The 20,874-nt window shown below is 40.2% G+C and overlaps 2 protein-coding genes across 9 annotated transcripts in view; one reads left to right on the top strand and one right to left on the bottom strand.

Annotated features, from left to right (window-relative positions):
• Positions 1–6,483, bottom strand: part of ADSS2 (adenylosuccinate synthase 2) — a 53,529-nt gene extending 47,046 nt beyond the window's left edge. For 5 of the 8 annotated variants that reach the window (XR_012084583.2, XR_012084582.2, XR_012084584.2 and 2 more), the window contains exon 1: positions 6,188–6,483. Coding sequence is in view for 4 of the 8 variants with exons in the window: in XM_020787829.3 (XP_020643488.2) it covers positions 6,188–6,355 (168 nt within the window). In the remaining 4 variants the exon portion in view is untranslated. The other 3 variants (XM_078383095.1, XM_072992976.2, XM_078383094.1) reach the window with 3 other exon arrangements.
• Positions 6,484–6,640: 157 nt separating this feature from the next.
• CATSPERE (catsper channel auxiliary subunit epsilon) overlaps positions 6,641–20,874 on the top strand; it is a 171,240-nt gene continuing 157,006 nt past the window's right edge. Inside the window, exon 1 of the mRNA XM_078383093.1 lies at positions 6,641–6,920. Coding sequence (XP_078239219.1) covers positions 6,838–6,920 — 83 coding nt within the window. The 5' untranslated portion in view covers positions 6,641–6,837. The remainder of the gene's footprint in view (positions 6,921–20,874) is intronic.

The raw sequence follows: 20,874 nt of genomic DNA, 5'->3' as shown, positions 1-20,874 counted from the left end.
GATTTTCCCTTTTGGAATGCTGCCGTTTCTTCTGAGTTTTTGGCGCTCTAAATTTACCTAGCAAACACTTAAAATACAGTTTGGAGACTACATTGAGGAGACTGAAAGTCCTAAAGTTATTTGGATATGTTTTCCAGCCTCTTTTACCCCTGAGGTATTTTCCAATGCAAGCTTATATAAATGAACATTGTAGCAAGCACTGCACATCACCAGGTGGTATTTAATTTGAACAGTTCTCATAGTTGTATATCCCCTCTAAGAGCTTTTGTTACTAGGCAAAGAGGTAATCAGATTACTTATTTCATCAGAAGTGACTAGGTCCCAGTAGGGCAGATGAGAGATGAAGAGAGTTCAAGCTAAAAAATGTTTCTGGTTTAATCCCAACAGTAGTACTGTATGTCTGAAGAGTGCTGAAAAATGGGCTTGCTACTGTGCAGAAGATAGGTTGTCTATAAGCCCTAATTTCCCTTGACACTAATGATTGGAACTTTGTTGTATCACTTTCCAAGGCTCTGTGGAGAATCAAACTCCTGACCCAATGTTACCTAACTCATTTAGTTATCCAGCCAGAATCATAGCACACATAAAATGCAGAAAACTGGAACAGCTTGGTCACATAAAAATAAATGAAAACTATACAGCATCAGAGCTAATCACTGAAGATACAATCAGTAAGAAAAGAGGTGCAGAAATGAAAACATATTTACTGATGAAGTTGGATAACTGGTTGGGAAGCAGTGCAACACTGCTGTTTACAACTGTGGCATCAAAGGTCAGTACAGCAACAATGATGTTCAATCTCTGGTAGTAAAATAGGAAGGAAAGTAGAAAAAAATCTTATATTAGTTAATAGGGAATAAATTAAGTTAATTTCTAGCAATTTTTTTAAAAAATTGTTTCCAAAATGCTTGATAGTATGGTACAACTGAACTACCAGGAGTACTGTGTATTTCAGGACAGAAAATAGAAAGAGGAAGCAGGTACCTGTACATGGGATATTGTTCACAGCATGAACTGATAACATTGAATAGTTATATTCAAACCAGATCTACAGCAGGAGTATGCAAAGCCATCACACAGTTCCGAAACCTTAAAATCCTTTCACTAACCAACCCTGCACATTCCTATATAATCAGTCTTACTCAACAGGAAGTTAGAAATTGAAATCGTAAGCTGCAAAACAGGTATGAAATTGAGGAATAGGAAGCCATACTAGCACAAGCCACACTGTTACTGCAGCTATGTATAACTGTAAATCACATTACTCTTACCATATATTTGTTATGAATTTTCCTGAAAGCTAGAATTAAAACACACCTACAGTTTTAACCAGTCCTGTGAATTGTAATTATATCTTCCTGCTATATTTTGGTGTGCCAACTTTAAGAACGTTCTCTGTGGAAGCAAATAGCAAGCATTAAACCCTTATTTTCTTGAGTGTCAAAGTTTTAAAGCTCAGCACAGAATATCAATCCATGTAGATGTCTACATCATGCATTTCCCATCACAACATTTTAAGTAAAAATAAAATAAAATATTATAGCAAATCTCCTTTATAACTGCAGCTGTAGAAGAACCATGGTTTTTTTTAAAAGAAATTTTAGTTGCTTGGATTATATTTCAGGCATGAGTGCAATTCACAGCCACTAGCTGATAAGCCTAAAATATCCTCAGTAGTCAACATACAGAGCTGTTCAGTAAACCCATGCCAAAGTAATAATTTGATAATAATATAACAAATTAATACTTTTCAATGGAAAATCTATTTCTATGATGGCATGTTGTAAAGCTTACCAGCACAACGCTATGAATGCTTATCAGGAATTGAGTCTTATTCTGTTCAGTGGAGCTTACTTCCAAAAAAGGGTGCACAGAATTAAAGCTTAAGCTAGTACTACAGAGTTGCTTACACATCTAATGAAATAATAGTTTCTGGGACAGACTAGTCTTCATGTTTCAGATGTGTGCCCATGTCAGATATAATAGGTAAGATACATTCAATACATATTCCAATCCGAAGTTAGATGGCAAAAATGCAGTAACTATAGCATTAATTTCCCATACAAATGATGATAAAGATTTTGCAACAAAACCTTTTACCATATATGAACCTAGAAATGTAAGATGTTCTGGTTGGATCAGAAAAGGATGAAGAACTCGAGATCATTTTGCAAACAATATGTTGACTCAAAAAAATTCTGAAGTATGTTACAGAAAACCTTTGACTGTGTGGTTCATGAAATGCTATGGATTGATTGATAAAAAACAGGTATGTCACAGGGTCTGATTTGTAACCTTTACTCTAGGCAAAAAACTACCGTAGAAACATAACGTGAAGAAACAGGATGGTTTTCCATGAACAAAGGTGTCAAACAACCATGCATTTTATCTTCTTATCTGACTGCTCAATAAATATTCAGAACATATACAAAAAGCTGGCTTTGATTCTGATGAATAAAATTAATGGAAGGAACAGCAATGATTTAAGTGATGCAGATGGCACTGCATTACTGAGAGAAAGCAGTGGTGATTTAAAGCAACTACTGAGGAAGGTAACAGAAGGAAGCACAAAAGCTTAAAACTAAAGCTTAAAAAACAGAAATGACTACAGAAAAAAATCTGAATTGTAAATGCTGACAAAGAAATCCAACAGTTAAAGATCTTCTCTACCTTGGTTCAATCATCAATCCAAATGGTCAATGGAGTCAAGAAATCAGAAGAAGATTGAGACTTGGAAGGATAGCTATAAAGGAGCTAGAAAAGGAACCAGAAAATATTCTTATGATACCAACACAACCCAATTGCTCCATACAGATCTAAAATCTGGACAGTGAGGAAATCTGATAGAAAAACCCAAATCATTAAAAATGTAATGATGTAGCAGAGCTTCATAAACATGAACTGCTAGAAAAGGGGTTTTGGTTGAAGTCATGACTAAACTCTCTCTAGAATAAAAAATGACTAAATCTCTAGAATAAAAAATGACTAAACTGAGGGTGTTGAACTATACACATACAGTGATGCCTCACTTTACAATTGCCCCACATTATGACGAAACCGCATTATGATGATCTTTTTGCGATCACAATTGCGATCGCAAAACGATGGTCTGAATGGGGTTTTTTCGCTTTGTGATGATCGGTTCCCTGCTCTGGGAACCGATTCTTCGCAAAATGATGATTTTCCTCCAGCTGATCAGCAGTTTCAAAATGGCTGCCAGGTAAATAAAATGGCTCCCCGCTGTTTTCTGGGACAGATTCCTCACTGCACAGGCACCGAAAATGGCCGCCCTATGGAGGATCTTCGCTGGACAGTGAGTTTCCAACCCACTGGAACGCAATGAAGGGGTTTCAATGTGTTTCAATGGGCTTTTTATTTTTGCATTACAACGTTTTCTACAGCGATTTCGCTGGAACGAATTAACATCGTAATGTGAGGCACCACTGTATTATAAAAAGAAAACACTCACTGGAAAAACTATAATGGTGGGAAAAGTGGAAAGCAGAAGGAAAAAATGACCAACCATGAAATTAACTTATTCAGTAAATGAATCCCTGGCCTTGAGTTTGCAAGACTGAAGCATGACTGTTAATAATAGCACCTTTTTGAAGTCACTAATTCATAGTGTTGCCACAAGTCAGAAACAATTTGATAGCACATAACAACATTGATGGAAATCCTTAGACTATGCAGATACAAGCAAAGGTTCAACTATGCCATTATCAGTTACCACAGACAACAGCTTTATTATACGATGTGTTAGACTTACAAAACAATTACCTTTAAAAAGAAAGATTGGGATATCTTATCCAACTGAGCAGCTGAAAAGCTAATCAGCACAAGAAGTCTTACACTGCATACTGGTAACAGAGATTGGAAGAGAGGCTGCAACACATGGCTCATTCTAGGAGAATGTGTTTAGCGAAAGGGTTAGGTTCTATTCCTAAAAAAACTCTTTGTCACTAAACCTATAGCATGGCATTCACTCCTCTGAGAAAGTGGAGTTGCAGAGGAACAGCTAATATTTCTCAATGTTCACTTTTTAAGGTTCTAGTGTTTGAGAGAGTATATTTAAAAACATGGAAGGATTTGTCACTCTCGAATTGGCCTTCTCAGCCACACTAGATGCAGTTCCAAGACCTCTATTCAGAGCATGTTACCATAGTCTCTCAAGACTGAAGGATGCCTACACAAATTTATATCATTTAGGAGTTATAAAAATAAAAGGATCAGGAATTACTTGATTTAATAGTTTAGAATACAGATTTGAATAAATATCACACAAGAAGTCTGCGTGATTTTGAGCAGCCTACCATTTTCTGGTCCTAGAGAATGTTTCAAGGCACACAGGATAAGCAGGCTTTAGAAAGGATCTATTGTATGAGATGCTTACCACCTGTGTAACTTTGGAGTCTACAATGTATATTGCACGCTGACTTTTTAAGCAACTTCATACTTTACCAACTTGAAAATATTGCACAAACTCTCCTCTGCCTTCAATGGTGGCTGCAAGGACACAAGCAATATTTGAACAGATCTTCCCAGTACGTAACTGCTTCTAGCACTAGTAATATCTAATAGAAAAAGAGCCATAATTCCTGAAAGCAAAAGATCTTTACAGAGTAACATTAGCAATGACTTAAACCTACATGACTTAAGCAAGAAAAAAAGGGGGGAACTGGGTGTTCTCAACCAGTTATTGACATGTAATGTTGGTTTTCCATTTAAACAACCAAGAACAAACTATGGTTTTGCTATGGACTTGAGCCTCGATCCCCATTCTTAAAATTCTAGTCCCACCGATCTAAAATCATCCATCCATCTAATTTGTGGGCTTCCTCTACTCCTTTTTCTGATACAAAGTCACTACTGCTGCATTTTTTCTATTCAACAGAAACTTTTTTACTATTTTATGAGAAGTCTAGGTTACTATGAGTAAGAATGTTTCTCCAATACAGTACTGGATTGTTTGAGTCATACAGAATACTTCCCTTACACAAAGATTCAAGCAGCTGGGCATACTTTTGTCAAAATCACCTTTTCTGTGTTCTTACCCCCACACCTGAAAACTAGAACATTTTCTGGAGCACCACCCAGACACAATAGGAGAGGCTGCATTTGTTGAATAAAAATCACATTTCTTTTGCATGTTAAGGAAGAATTTAGGAATGCACATCATAGTCTTTGGAAGCAATTCTGCTTTTTACTATAGGGCCAGCCTATTTACCTTCATTTCCAGGAAAAATCTCTCCACAAAAAACAAATAGTTTAATACTTTTAACTAAAGCTGGAAGGTACAATTCATAAATCACCATCGGTGTACAGCATAGGTGTAGTAAAAGAACAACAAAAAACAGACGGAGATTTCTTCATGCGACATTTTATACACCACGTGAGAACACTCCAGATCACACAGGTGCTTGCACTTTTTTGAAAACACACACACACACACAAAATACCATTCTCCCTGGTATTCTGAGGGTGTCCAAGAGGGACTGAACACCTGAGGAAGAGATGTTGGTCCTTCTCCCGCCCCTGAACTGAGGGCAGAGAGGCCACAGGAACAGAGGACAGGAAAGGCCTCGCCAGCCACCATTTCCCTTCCCCACCCACTTGTCTGCCCTACAAGGTCTTCCTGCCTCTCGCCTGAGGGAAAGCTCCCTGCGGGCAGCTCCCCAGAAGGGGAAATGCTACGCGGCGGGTAAGCCAGGCGATTCTCCGGCCCCCGCCGCCGCCGCCTCCTCCTCAGGCGGGAAATGGCCGCAACGGCTTCGCAGGGAGGGGTCGCGGGAGGGAAAGGCACAGGTCGCCGCGGCCCCTTTTCTCGCGACGCTCCGCCGCCGGGGAGAAGGGTGATTCGTGCGCCGCTTCCCGCATCTCAGCCGAGCCACAATGAGGAGGAGGGCAGGGAACACGAGGAGGAATCGGCGGCCAGCAAAGGAGGAAAGCTAGGCGAGAGACACGCCTCAGGATTAACGGCCGATTGAGGAACCCTGGCGTGGAGGCGGCAATAAGCTGCTTTTAAGTGGAGAGCGGCAGTTACTATAGAAACCAACGCGGGAAGGGCCACACATAAGTTCGTTCATGAAACCGGCCGGCTGGCCCTCCCTCTCTCCCCCCCCCCCTCCGTCGCGGGCATCCAGAAGGCGTCTCCGGGAGGTTCAAGGTGACACGCTCGGCTCCTCACCTGGCACCTGCAGACGATGTCCGCGTCCTGCGCCAGCAGATCCACCACTTTTCCTTTGCCCTCGTCGCCCCACTGGGCGCCCAGGACGACGGTCACTTTGTTGCCGGGCTGCCGGGAAGCGCCTCCGCCGTTGGGGATGGCGGTGAACGAGAAGCCGCTTTCAGACATGGCTCCCTCAGGCGAAGGTTTCCCGATTGCTCTTAAGATGCATGCGAGAAGCAGAAAAGGAAGCGGCGCGCCCCGCTCCGCCGGCTATTTCTTCCCCGCCTTCTCATGCAGAAGATACAGTTGCCGCATCCTGCAGCTGCCGCCACCTATTGGTCCCTTCTTGACATCCTTTGCTTACGTAGTTCTGAGACCCGCCTCCATATCTGCATAGAATAAAAAAGGCCACCGCTTCATGACCATTATAGAAAATTACCTTTCCCAAGGTGCTGTGCGGTTACTTTCAGGCCGGCTTCGCGGGATGCCCGCGTGGCGTCTTGGGAAATGTAGTTATGGGTCTCGCCTGGGGTTGGGTGGCTGGGGTGGGGGACCGTCAGACTACAGTAGTTGCTGAGTGGATTGGCTGCCCTAGAGCGGGAAGCAGGGAGCGCGAGAGGGTCTTCCGTTGCTAAAAGCGGTTTGGAGACGTTGATTGGGCGGTCCCAATGGCGGGCTCTTTGTTCCCGCTTGTGCCCAGCGTCTCCTTGTTGTTGTGCTTATGGTTGAGCGGATGCTGGGCCGTGTGGAGGTGCGAGAGCGGGCGGTGCTATTGGGGACCGGCCCGGGGGGGGGGGGCTCTAGGCCCTAAGTGGTTTGGCGACCTGGAGGCAAAGGCAAACGGAAAGGGGGTCGGAGAGCTGAGGGGAAATGGAGGTTATGATTCTGGAAGAGGTAGCCATGTTAGTCTCTGCTAGCGTATCAGGCCAAAAGCAAAAGAAAAATTAAAAAATAAAATAAAGAAGATAAAAACGTTGTGGAGCCTTAGAGACTAAGTGCTATATTTTAATGTGAGCTTTTGTGTATCAAGTCCATTTCCTCAGACATAACTCTTAACAGTTGTATACAACAGTTGTCAGTTCTAGTGCCTGAAGCATGTATTTGCCATAAGCAGATCCTTGGATTCATATAATTCTAAAAGTCGTTCTCTTACTTAATTTCTGACTCCTAGGTCAAACTCACAACAGTGTTTGGTTCTGCTTTGTTTCTTACTTCTCAACATACAAACTCTTCAGCCAGTGATTATCAGTGTCTTGTGTAATCAGTTTCCACTTGGTGTGTGATCAGTTTCCACTTGTATAGAAAATTTCAATTTCATCTTCAGCATCTGTAGTTGAAGTGCAGATTTGAATGATGACAATTGATGGTTGATGAGTTGATTTTTCATCAGATTTCACATAATAAGGCTCTAAATGTCTCTGCTACATTGTGTCTTGGCACTGTATTAGATTCATCCCATTTATTCCGAGTTTGTAATTTCCATAGTAAAACACTTTGTAGTTTGACTGAAAATATCCCAGTCTAGCCCACTTTAGTTTGGACACACCAAGTACTGCAATATTTAAATGCTACATTCTTGCTTTACAGTTTTCAATTTACCTTGATACATGCTTCTCATAAAACATGTTCCAATTGTATGTATCACACAGCTTCAGATTTTCTTTTCATATCTGTGCACATTAGCAGCTAGATGTCCTTTTGGGTTTCATAAAGTTGTGTCATTAGTGACATCACTATTCCTGCTTCTCCTTTACTCTTCTCCAGTAAATGACTGAGTGCTTTCCAATCTGGTAGTCACATCACTCAACGCTATCTCTTGTTTCATTTTGGATTGTCTCATTATAGGGTTTTCAAAGTGAGAGATATTCATCAGTTGTTCACCATTGCCACCCTCTCACAGTATTGACAAAAGTTAGTGAGTGTCACTACCATTGTGAGAGAATCCTCTGCCAATGTCATCTTCAACTACCATTCCTGCTCAATACCTACACTTCAGGAGTTTCTACACCTGCACTGGAAATAGCCATTATCTTCTACTGATGCAGCCATTATTCCTGAATTTTCTATTTTTCACCTGTAATACTAAAGTATTGAGAGGCTGTTATTTTATGTGATGAGCCCACTGCCATTATGCCAGCTTAGAACAAGATATTTATTTATTTATTTATTTATTTATTTATTTATTTATTTATTTATTTATATCCTGCCTATCTGATTGGTTAAGACCACTAATTTGAGAGGAAGACATGGATTTCCTTGTTGCAACAGTTACAAAAGAGAATTAACATGCAGTGTTTAACACTACCTCCATCTACCAATGTTTCATGCAAGTGATTTTGAGATTATTTTAAGTACAGTATTCCCACCTGGGCTTTGAAACTGGAAGCTGTAGAAGTAGTGAGAGTGTTATTTGCAGGAGAGAATGTGGCAAATATCCCACCTGCTTGGGTTCTGGTTTCCCTCAACAAATGTTTCCTCCCAATTTGTGTAATATCTGCATGTTGAGGTTTCAGCATGTTTGCTATGGTAACATAATTACATCTTGTGGCTAATAATTGATAGAGATGATAATTACATGGCTAGGAGTGTTATTTCTTCAGGGTATTGAGGTTTGATCTGTACAAAGTTCTGTGGCAGCAAGTGTACAAAGAAAATAATTTTGTTAAATGTATAAGTGGAGCCTTAAAATAGTTTCAGCATATATCAGGGGTCTCAAACATGCGGCCCGGGGGCCATTTGTGGCCCGCCAGATGATAGTTTGTGGGCCCCGCCTTGCCTGCCCCCAAAGCGCCGAAGCGCCCTCTGCTGTTGTAAAAAAAAAGCTTTGACTCGCTGCCTGTCTCCCAATACAGCACCTCTTGCACCCTTCATCCGGAACTGCAGCTTGCCAACTAGCCTGTTTTTCTGCCGGCTGGCAGGCTGCAGTTCCAGATGGAGGGTGCAAGAGGCGCTGTCTTGGGGGAGAGCCGGCGAGTGAGGCACGCTGCCGGCCCTTTTCCTCGAGTGCCAAGCCACCACTGAGTGATGCCTGAGAGTGGATCTCGCTCCCAGCCCATCCTCAAAGAGTGCCTCCAAGCCTCCAACAGCAGCTGCCGCCACTGCCTCTTCCAAGGAAGCAGCTCTCTGGCTCTCTTTCTTAGCACCCTGGCCAGCGGCCATCTCAGCACCCAGAGGTGCTTCCTCCTCATCCTGCTTCAGCCGCCTTGGCTCTGGGGGCTGCTTGGGTTCGCCTCGTAGTTTGCTCCTCTGTCATGGAGGGGGTAGCTGCTGCTGCTGAGTGTGCCTTTTTTTTAAGGGGGGCCCTCAGAGGAAGGTTGCTGGACCTCCGTGTGTGTGCGTGCCAATGGGGGCTTTTTTCCTTTGGCAAGGAGATTCTGTGAGGGGTTTTTTTTAAAAAAATTTATGTCGTGTCCTCCCCCTCGCTAGGCGGTCACCCGCGCTCCCTCCCTTCTCTGCTTCTTCGTCCTGCTGCTGCTGCTGGTGGTGGTAGTGAAGAAGGAGCTAGAGGGGGTCATGGCTGGCGACAAAGGCTCAAGTGCCCTTCCCCCTCCTCTTCTTCCTCCTAGGAGCCCCAACCAGGCTAAGGAAACTCCTGGGCGGCTTCCTCAGGTTCTTGCTCCGCTTGGCGGAAAATCTGATGTGGCCCAGCCTCATCCAGACTCTGCGTTCAGCGGCCCCCAGGTAAATTGAGTTTGAGACCCCTGACATAGATGTCCAATTCATACTTCAAAGGAAACTGGCTATCCAAAATACAGCAGATATCTATCTATACATAAAGCTGAGAGATAGTAACTGTAATACTGTGAGGAATCAAATAGTGGCCAATAGAATATTTTACATATACTGTACAAAATTATTAGAGCAAAGATTATTTTATTTACTTAAATTATACAGAATATTCAGTTACAAAGTAGAGCTGAAGCAATTGCTGTATGTTGTAAAAATATATTGAAATTTTTGTGGATTATTTTTAAGGAAACAAATAAAATAATTAAGAAAAATATAGAGGTTTGCTAAATAGTGTTAATATTTGATAAGGAGTAATGGAGTTGGACAATGAAGTAAGTTATTTCATAACAGTAGCAAGATTAATGGTAGCAAGGAATTGAATAGTAAAAGATGATTTTCAATTAAAAAAGTTATAAAGAAGTTTGGAATATAGCTGTTAACCTATCATTAATGTGTAATGTTAAGAAAAGGTGTTGATAAATAAGGGTATTTTCATTGTCATCTGGGGAGAATATTGATTTTGTGTTAGTAAAGCGTAAAGGTTGTGCACCTTCATGAGAATCAATGCAAGTTTGGAAGGGGGCTCTGTAATTGGAGGGGAAATTGGTTATATCTCCAGGTGGTCCCAGTGTAGGGGGACACATTATGTATCATCATATTGTTTATGTGGTTTTGTTTTTTAGAAGTTTTCTTTCATTATATTTTTTCTTTATTGTTGTTTGTGTTTTTAATTTAATGAATTTTTAAATGATTAAAAATGTTCATAAAGAATGAAAATACATAAAACCTAATTAAACCTAATAATAACAACAACAACAAAAAAAAAAGATCTAGAAAGACCCCACTGCCATAAAACCGTTAAAATCAGGTAAGGGCATAAAAACTATTAAAATCAGCTAAGTGAACAGAACACAGCAGGACAAGTTAAATGCCAGTCTAAAAATATGTGTTTCACACCCTTCTTGAATGTAAGGTGGAAACTGATCACCACTCTAAAGGGAGGACATTCTACAGGCTGGAGGCCATAGGAAGAAGCCCTGTCCTACCTCCTTGTTATCAGGCCATGAAACTGTTGCCATTTTTGAAAGGTCCTCTCCTGAAGATAGTCACATATTCAGCAGAAACCAAGATATTTAAATCACAGACCACTTTGTAGTACATATACCATGTTTCCCTGAAAATAAGACAGTGTCTGATATTAATTTTTGCTCCAAAAACACATTAGGGCTTATTTTCAGGGGATGTTTTATTTTTTTCATGTACAACAATCTACATTTATCCAAATACAATCATGCCGTTATCTTCTGGTTGCTGCACAATGCTGCACACTCTTAGAGGGCGAGGCTTCACTTAACTAGGGCTTATTTTTGGGGTAGGGCTTATATTACGAACATCCTGAAAAATCATACTAGGGCTTATTTTCAGGTTAGGTCTTATTTTCGGGGAAACAGGGTAGTATATCTGATGTGATTAATTATGACACAACCTTCTGTTGCATTTGCCTCAGTCATGTAATGCCTTGATTTTCCATATCTTTACAGATATAGAACTAGAATAGGAAGCTATATTCTGTTTACTACAAGAACTACTGTAAGTACTTGATGTTTCATATTTTGAAATGGGGTGTGGCTTTTAATTTTACATCTCAGATTACTGCACTGGTTGTAGACTTAATACTTCTTAATTTTTTGGAAGTTATGACATGGCAACTGGTTATGTTTTAAACTGATCTACTACAAGGCCTAGCCCTAGACCCTCCTCTTCATCAAGATCTTGAAATCATTCATTTATATAGGAAATTTTATAAGCCACATATATGAAGATTACAAAGCTGTGTACCAAAGATAAAAATCATGCAATATAAAATACTAATATGCACTATCTGTGTTATTCCTAAAATGGGTTAAATTAAACCAGGAAGTCCATAAACAAGTTTCAACATGCTTCTAATATAATAATTGTCAGAGCATTCCTAAGAACAAGGGCAAATATACCACATAATGTGTGCCATCGCAGTAGATTCTGTGCCCCAAACGACTGTTGAGCGAACCTCAGAAGCATGTGACACCAACAGGAATGGCATTTTCTCACATTCTATCACTAAACTATCTAATGCATCAACATCCAATCAAGCCATATCACAGCATAGACCTCATGTTTACATATTGCCTTGTTCCTCAGACCCAATGAATAGTAGTGAAAGAGGACAGTATAGCTACAGCAGCTTTGCACCCTTTTAATATTTTGTTTTATCAGTGCACTTTCCCATAAGAAGGTAAGTCAAATGAGGCATGCAGTGAAACAATCTTTCAGTTTTACTGAACCATAGCTGGTAGTGGCTGTGGTTACCTTCCCACCCTCTGCTGGATGACTACTGTAGAAGAGGCAAACCTCAATGGAGCTCTTCTCTCAGAAGGGCTAATGGTAGCCATGCTTTCCTTATCTTCTGCTGCTACAATTTGATGTTGGAATTTGATGTTGAAAATAAGAGTTAAGGATGAATATTTATCTTGTTTTGTTTGGACTCCAGCTTCCAGAATTCTGCAGGCATTCTCTTGGCAGAAGTCTAGGAGATCCCTTGGCAGAAGTCTAGGAGCAGAAACCACAGGTTTACAGACGAGCTGCATTTATATCTAACAGTGCCTTATTTGGCCTGTTTGTACATTTAAAAACCAGGAAGCTGTCCTGCTACTTCCTGGGACGTGTAGTTTTGGTGTCCATTAAGCTGTATGGAGGGCACCTCCCAAAGAGCTGAACCTCCCAGGAATCATCTGAGACAGCTAATAATGTCTTCATTAAAATACACAAAGTATTACATCATAGCTGGAATCTTCAACATAAAAGACTGGAGATATGTCTTTAAGTCAGATGTGAAACAGAAACTAGGTTGATTTATTGGTGAAATTATCTGCAAAAAGCTGGGACCAAAAGATCTCGGAAACAAACATTCCCCATTCCAGATAGTGGAACACACCTTGAATTTAAGTCAGAGTCTCAAAATGTGGAAAGAAAGGATTTTATTTGTTAAAAGAAACCCAACATGTTTAAGCTAATTGGTTTATTGCTTTTCTCAAGTGCTATTAAAAAGGAGGAGAAAACAATGTATCAGTTAAAAATTCTGTCACAGTAACAATCTATTCATAAAATGAGAAATTTAAGAAAATTAAATAACATGAGCCTTTCGAAGAAGAAAGTCCCAGGACACCTACTTCCTGTGCTCAGTCAGTGGAGAGCTGCCTATCATTGCAGGGATGTTGGGACAGCATCTTGCTAAGAGATGGAGGTGAGGAAGAGGAATACAAGGAGAAAGCAGGAAGAGGAGTAAGAATGGAAAAGAGAAGAGCAGATAGACAGGAAGAGACAGACAGATAGATAGAAGGGAGAGGCAGAGAAACAGATGAAAGAGGTGAAGTTTATGAAGAGGCAGAGAGAAGGAAGGGAGAGGAAGGCTGATGAAAATGATAGGGAAACCAACACGTTTTTCGGGCTCTTTGGCCATGTTCTGAAGGTTGTTCTTCCTAACGTTTTGCCAGTCTCTGTGGCCAGCATCTTCAGAGGTCAGCACTCTGCTCTTTTATGATGTGCGTGGTGTCTAGTGTTGTTTCTGTTGGCTTGTTTGGCATTTGTTGAATTTCTGTTTTTGTCTGGCTGTGTGGTTCATCATATCTTTTTCCATCTTTTTGTAAGAGAGGGTATCAATCTTGTCCCAATCTTGACTTCTCATTTTTTTGGCTGATAGTGATGTGTAGGCCTAGTAATTCTTTGTCTGTGGAGTACAGTTTTTTGCGGATTGTGTGGCTTCTTTCCCATAGGAGGGCATGTTCCAGGCGGTCGTAGATGTGGCTGGCCTGTGGGGAAATGATGGTCCTTTTTGTCCTGAGGAAGGCTGGTATGATTTTTGTGTCTCTGCAGCGTAGTAGAAATATTAAGGAACATAGTAGGTGTAACGGCCTCCTTCGACCTCACAAAGGAAGGTTGCTACGTCACTCCACTGTAACTCTTCTGGTAGTCTGCCACCAACCATCCCCTGCAATAAGTATCTTCAGGCCGGAATGGATTTCAAACAAAATAACTAAAGTTTATTGATTGGTACATTAAGATTGGTATAACAAATAAATCAGGTAATCACATAAAGAAAAGCTCTAGCTCACACAGACTCATATCTCCACACAATCTGATCACTATCTCATCTCAACACTCACAGATCCTGATCTGACCCTCACACACATACACACCCCTATATATCCCAGCTCCTCCCCCTGATGTCCCGCCTTCCGACCACCATTGGATGTTAACACTCCAGCCTAAACCTTGAAGGACAGGTGACATCATAGCTGTTTGTAACAGTAGGTGTGCTCTTTTGCTTCTGAGTGTTTCCAGTCTCCGGGTCTGTCTGACTGTTTCCTCCCTGTAGAGGCGTTTAATGTATTCGCGAAGGGTTTCACGGCCAGGATTTAATGGCTGTTGTGGGTTTTTCGGGCTCTTTGGCCGTGTTCTGAAGGTTGTTCTTCCTAACGTTTTGCCAGTCTCTGTGGCCGACATCTTCAGAGGACAGCACTCTGTAATTGTTTATCCCGTTATACCACCAGTTGTCACTAGTGGCAAATAACAAATAAATACATAAATATAAATTACATGAATAATATTGGAAACAGTTTGTCAAAGATCTCTGTAGTCCTTGTTAATTTGTTGCCATGTATAAGACAATTCTGATTATCAATGCTGTTTAAGTGGTTTTAGCGTTACTTCCTTAGTATGGCTAGTGTTTTGTTCCTTTCTTCTTTTCAGTAGACATTGAGAAAGGCTAGACATTAATTTGACAGAATATGTTGGGACTTTTAATGCATCGTCCATTTTTTCACATCTTAATATGCCTTGGACTGGATCCTGCTGGGTATTCTTAGTTTGGTTTGGTATGGTTTCACTGATAAAACAGAAAAGGCTATCTTCTTCATTTTCACTAGCTAGATGCAGTTGGTCCTTAGCAAAAAGGTAAAGTTGCACAAAAGTCCCTTAAATACCCTAGAATCAAGTTATTTAGGACTTTAAAAACAATGCCAAGTACTTTGAATCAAGCCTGGCAGCCACTTCAGGAGGAGGCATTTGTAGATGCATTTTTGTACTTGGAACAGTTCTTTAATGGTTGTCGAAGACAACATTCATGTAAGTACATTTCATAGTAGGCAACCATGGCTGAAATCTAGTAGTAAGTTGCACCCACAATAAGTCCATTGAATCAGCATGGATCTGGTGATTCAATTCCTCAGTAAGTTCTGTTGATTCAGTAGGCCTACCATAGTTGTGACTCACTGCTGGATTTCAGCCCATATGAGTAGATTTGTCTTCATAAATTATTGCCATTGGTGCACTACCCTAAGCTGGGCAAAGGTTCTCCTGTCTTCCCCTTGATATCTGAGAATCCAGGAACCACACTGAGTTCAGAAGTACCTCCAAAATCTCTCAGGTCATAACATAGGCAAGGCCTCTCCATTGACTCTGCTGAGAGGTCAGTTCTTTTTGGCTCATTCTCTCACCAAACTCTGTTAATCCAACTGGTTATTATAACAGTTCTATGACTTGAAAAACTGATGCTTCAATTTGCTTCCCCCCCCCCTCTTCAGCCTTTCTTCCTTTTTTCTGTAGTGTCTTTCACCTTATAAATATCAGGATAGGGTTTGTATTTTTTTTAAATTGAGCCATGAGTTGTTTGGATAGTCTTTATGCTAAGGAGCTGGGTATGTATATTTTGAACAAATATATAGATTTAAACAGAATATTTAGACTTTACTAATCACCAGTGATCCTAAATTATCTTCTCTTTGTCTAGATATATTTAGAGTATGAAGGGACTTCATTTGTGCAATGGGATATTCCCATATTATGTTCCGTTGAAGATAAAAGGTAAAGCATGCAAAAATGTGTAATAACATTTATACAGTATATCACAATTCAGTGGGGAGGAACAAAGGGTGAGAAGAATTTGTAAGTTTAGAATTAATTGTATGTCTTCAGAAAATATTGTTATAAACATGTATATATCCATTTATTTGCTGAAAGGTTCAGGACTTTTTTCTGTTACTCAACATTCCTGTTGAACAATGTAGTGGATAGAATACTTGAATAGTCAAACATTTATGTAAACATTCACAGAGAAAACAAACTGACATATTGGAAATCTGGAGAAAGACATTCACACATTGATCCTTTAAATAACCAAGGTTTGAAAATTATGCTTAGTATTTTGCTCTAGTGCGTGCATATATATATTCAGCAGATCTACATTCACATATGTTAATTACCTTTACATGTAAGAGAAAGCTTAAGTGCAAAAGGACTCTATTAGTGGTTTTATACATTTAGTAAAGGTAAAGGTTCCCCTTGACAATTTTTGTCCAGTCGTCTTCGATTCTAGGGGGCGCTGCTCATCCCAGTTTCCAAGCCATAGAGCCAGTGTTTTTGTCCGAAAACAATCTTCCATGGTCACATGGCCAGTGTGACTTAAGACACGGAACACTGATACCTTCCCACCGAGGTGGTCCCTATTTATCTACTCGCATTTGCATACTTTCGAACCGCTAGGTTGGCGGGAGCTGGGACAAGCGATGGGAGCTCACTCCGTTGCGTGGATTCAATCTTATGACTGCTGGTCTTCTGACCCTGCAGCACAGGCTTCTGCGGTTTAGCCCACAGCGCCAGTAGGAGAACATAAATTCAGAGGGAAATCCTGTACACATTTATTTTCGAATAAGCCTCACTGGTTTGCTTGTAGGATTTGCTTCAGACTCTGGGTAGATATGTCTGAGATTATTTGTTGTTTTTATGTGCCATCAAGTCAAAACCGGCATAGTGACCCTAAAAGGGCTTTCAAAGTAAGTAAGGTAATTACCAGTTCCATTCCCCCAGTAAATTTCTGTGGCTAAGCGGGGATTTGAATCCAGGCCTCGTCAGTCCTAGTCCATCACTCTATCTGCTATACTACACTGACAATGAATTCATGTTAAAAGTAATGAAAATTCTTAAATAAATAATACACATATGCTAAAAGAAGAAAGGATATTAAGAGACACTTGAACAGAGTTTAGCAAAAAAGAAAAACCCAACAACAACCAATAAACTAGACTGAAGATCAAAAAATAATTGATGCAGTATTGTATTTATTCTATTTATAATTAGTGTATTTGTGTGCATATGTGCGTAACTGGGACTCAAATAAAGTAAATCATGTTAAATAGCTTCATGCTGTGTGTTCTATTCATTTACTTTATTACCCTAGCTCACCTCAAACAACAATGATTTGTTCAGTTGCTGGGACTCACAGGATTATGCCAGGAGTTCGGACTCCAGTAAGTTCTTAACAGTTTAATTGCATTTGAAAATAATTTCTAATTTATTGTTGATATGTCTTTGTTGGTGGAAGACACCATAGAATCTTTTAATATATAAAATGGTTTCCTCCTTATATATAATAAATTGTCGGGAGTATGTGGCAGAGCAGGGTTGGGTAACTTTGTCAGATCTGTAGACCACCCTTCTGTGCTTGGGACCCTGCAAAGACCACAGAGATTCCCAAGAAAGAAAGAGAAAGTGGAAGTAGCTGCATGTTTGTTTCTAATTTTGGAAAATGGCTGTTCGTTAAATGTTGTGGGAGGGGCCTGTAGCATAATGAAAGTTGAATTTCCTTGGCAGGAAACTTCCAGGAACAACAGTTCTCCTATTTCTCATAGAGCTTGGGGCAAAACAAAAACAAAAAAACCAACCACCACCTCCAACCTTATGGAGCCACATACAGCCTCAGTGCCACACTCCCCCTGCATGGCCTTGTAGAGAGAGATTATGAATTAAATTCATGGGTGTTTTAAAATCCAGTGGACCAAGCGCAGAAGCTTAATTTTCTCATTGTATCCTAAATTGCGCATCACATTTTAAATATCATCCATAAAGGCTGAAAATGTTCCTTATGGTTTTGTCTATCAGAAACACTTTGAATCTTTCTCCCAGTTCTCATTTCCCATCTTTACAAAGTGTGTGTGTGTGTGTGTGTGTGTGTGTGTGTGTGTGTATGTGTTGCCAATACGTTTGACACTGTATGCAGTTAGTGTTAGAACTCTGCTGCTAGAGATTTACCTAAGCCTTGGTGATAGCCATCTGCAGGATTTCCCACCCCACCCCCCAAAAAAACCACACCCACTTTCTTGATGGATTGCGCAGTTGGAACAAAAAGTGGGAAATTGATATCCAGTATCATCATGGGTAATCCTTGATCTCTACATATGTTTTTTAAAAAAAGATTGTTTAGCATTATTTACAATAATTGCTCACGTGTCTATTCAATAAAAAGTACCAGGAATAATAGGAGTTATCCACTGAGTATGGGATGGCAGCCTTAAGAGTAAATTACTTTGTTATTTACTATTTATTTAAAATATTGTATAGACCACTTAGATATGGAGATTCAAAGCAGTGTGCAAGCATTTTTTTAAAAAAATGCAAGAAAGAAGTTGTTTACATTACACTACAGTATTTATGTTGTCCCAGGAATACATGGTAGGTTGGATTATGTTGGGAAGGCCTGCAAGAACAGGAACGTTATCAGCAGGCCTCTAGAAAAAAAGGCTGTAGGAGCATGTCCAAGTTCTGAGGGGGAGATAGTCCACATAGCACAGTGGTGCCTCGCTTAACGATTTTAATTGGTTCCAAAAAAAAACATCGCTATGTGAAAACATCGTTAAGCGAAACACCATTTCCCATAGAGATGCATTGAAAACCGGATAATCCGTTCCAATTGGAACGGATTACCATCCTTAAGCGAAAATCCCCATAGGAAAAAAAGTTAAGCGAAACCCATTGAAATGCATATAAGTCTATTTCAATGGGGGGAAAAAATTCACAAAAAATTCAAAAAGACTCAGAACAAAGCCAAATTAAGTTAACGAAGGTTTTATTAGGTGCACTAACGATTCCAAGCATTTTAAACATTTTTAAACATTTTAGAATATTTTAAAAATAGCAAAAATGGGGCTGTAAAAAAACGTTAAGCGAAACAAGGGGACCCTAAAACTGTCATCATTAAGTGAAGCATGGTCCCAAAATCGTTAAGTGAAAATCGCCCATAGGGAAAATCGTTAAGCGAAGCACAAGATCACTCCGAAAAAGCCATCGTTAAGTGAATTTTTCGTTGTATGAAGCAATCGTTAAGCGAGGCACCACTGTAGTTGATACAATACTAAGTGCCCTGCTGCAAAAGACTGCAGAGTTTAGTTGAGGAGCATGTGGCACTACCAGCATGGCCTCTCCAGATGGCCACAAGAACCAAATGGGATTTAAGTATTTTTTTTCAGGAAACTATTTCCCCATTGTTTGGAATTTCAGAAACAAGCAACAGTACCTTAAATCTGGTCAGCCTCATAGCAAGAGAGTGGTTAGAGCAACTGCTTCAGCAGAAATGGGATGTATTGCTAGCAGGTTTTCCAACATAGAAATCCAGCTCAGACGTTTTACACATGCTGCAGCTTCTAAGCCAGTCCCACATTGTAATATTCCTGAAGGTACTAGTGCCTGGGCCATTGTAGCCAAGCTGCCCTGGCCAAGAATTCTCACAACTGACATATAGACTGAAGGTAGTAAAAAGCTCTCCAGGTATTAAATTCATGTGTGTAACAACAGGCTCAGAGACACATCCCCAGGCTGTGAACACAATTCTTCACTGGGAGCAAACGGATTCTGCCTCCATTCTGGGCATGGAAAGAACTCACCCCTCAAGGTTTTCATCTTATCAGAATTCAGACTCAGTTCATTGGCCCACACTTACATCCACATTTATTGCATCCAGACACTGGTTGAGAACCAGTAGTTTACAGCCTAAAATAGTATTGTCTGCTGTTAGAATACAATATACCTAGCTTGATTTTTAAAACATTCTTTTGTAGACATTTGAGGACAAAGAACGCTACTTAACTGTCAATGTTGATTTGAACTGTTTTTTGTGGTATGATTATTCTATCCAATCAAGCATGAACACGTAAGGAGATTTCATATATTATATCTTTAAAAGTATGTGTGATCATGTACAGCTGGGTGGTTGTTTTTTTACTTCAAACTGAACTCCTCTGATTTTTATTCCAGATAGAAAATATTTAAACAGGCCAGACATATCTGCTTTGTTTGCTGAAAAATGTAGCAGGCGCATATTTGTACTGCCATTTATAATCAAAGAACTCAGGAACAACTCTATTTATTTCATGAGGGAGAAACTCAGGATGATTAAATTCTCTCCCCCCCCCCACATAACCCCCCCCCCCCAGAAGAATGGTGTCCTGTGAGATACTCAAGGGTTACAGGAAAAAAGATGCCATTGCCACAAGCAGCAGCAGAATTATAATAATCAGCAACCAGTTGTGTACCTCACTGCAAACAGAATGGTTCAATGGTCATGATACTGTGTCATCAGACAGTATAATTTCTGGAGCATTCTTGGTGGAAAGAAAAGAAAAATGTGGTTTCTCCTTTCTCCCCCTGGCTCAGCGTTAAATTACCATGGAAATTTACCCTGCCCCTAATAGTTAATTTTTGCCCAACATCCAATGAGCATAGGACATTTTGGAGTCTGCCTTCAATCTTGTTTACAAGCCCTTTTCTGCAGTGTCTTGGTTTTCTCCCCTGCCTTAACCCCTGCATGGTCTACTCTTTTTATTGTCATTACGTTTTTGTTGGTTATCGTGTATCTCTTTGGTAGTTTCTTCTTAATGTTAAATCTAATAATACTAATTTTTTAAGAATACATATAGAGCGCTTTCCAAATATACCCACTGAATTGTGTAAGTAGCAGTATAACCATGCTATGAACATATTTGAAGCAAAACATGCTTTTCCCCCCAGAATATTTGGTGGTCTTTCATGCTAACTAAAATTAACAGTCAATTTTTACTTTGCAGAACACACCATAACCTAGCCAAGGTAACTATTGTATCTGTGGAATG

The sequence above is a fragment of the Pogona vitticeps genome, chromosome 1, assembly GCF_051106095.1.
Source record: "Pogona vitticeps strain Pit_001003342236 chromosome 1, PviZW2.1, whole genome shotgun sequence".
NCBI lineage: Eukaryota > Metazoa > Chordata > Lepidosauria > Squamata > Agamidae > Pogona > Pogona vitticeps.
The sequence above is the reverse complement of the archived record's forward strand: the minus strand, read 5'-3'. Positions and strand labels throughout refer to the sequence as shown.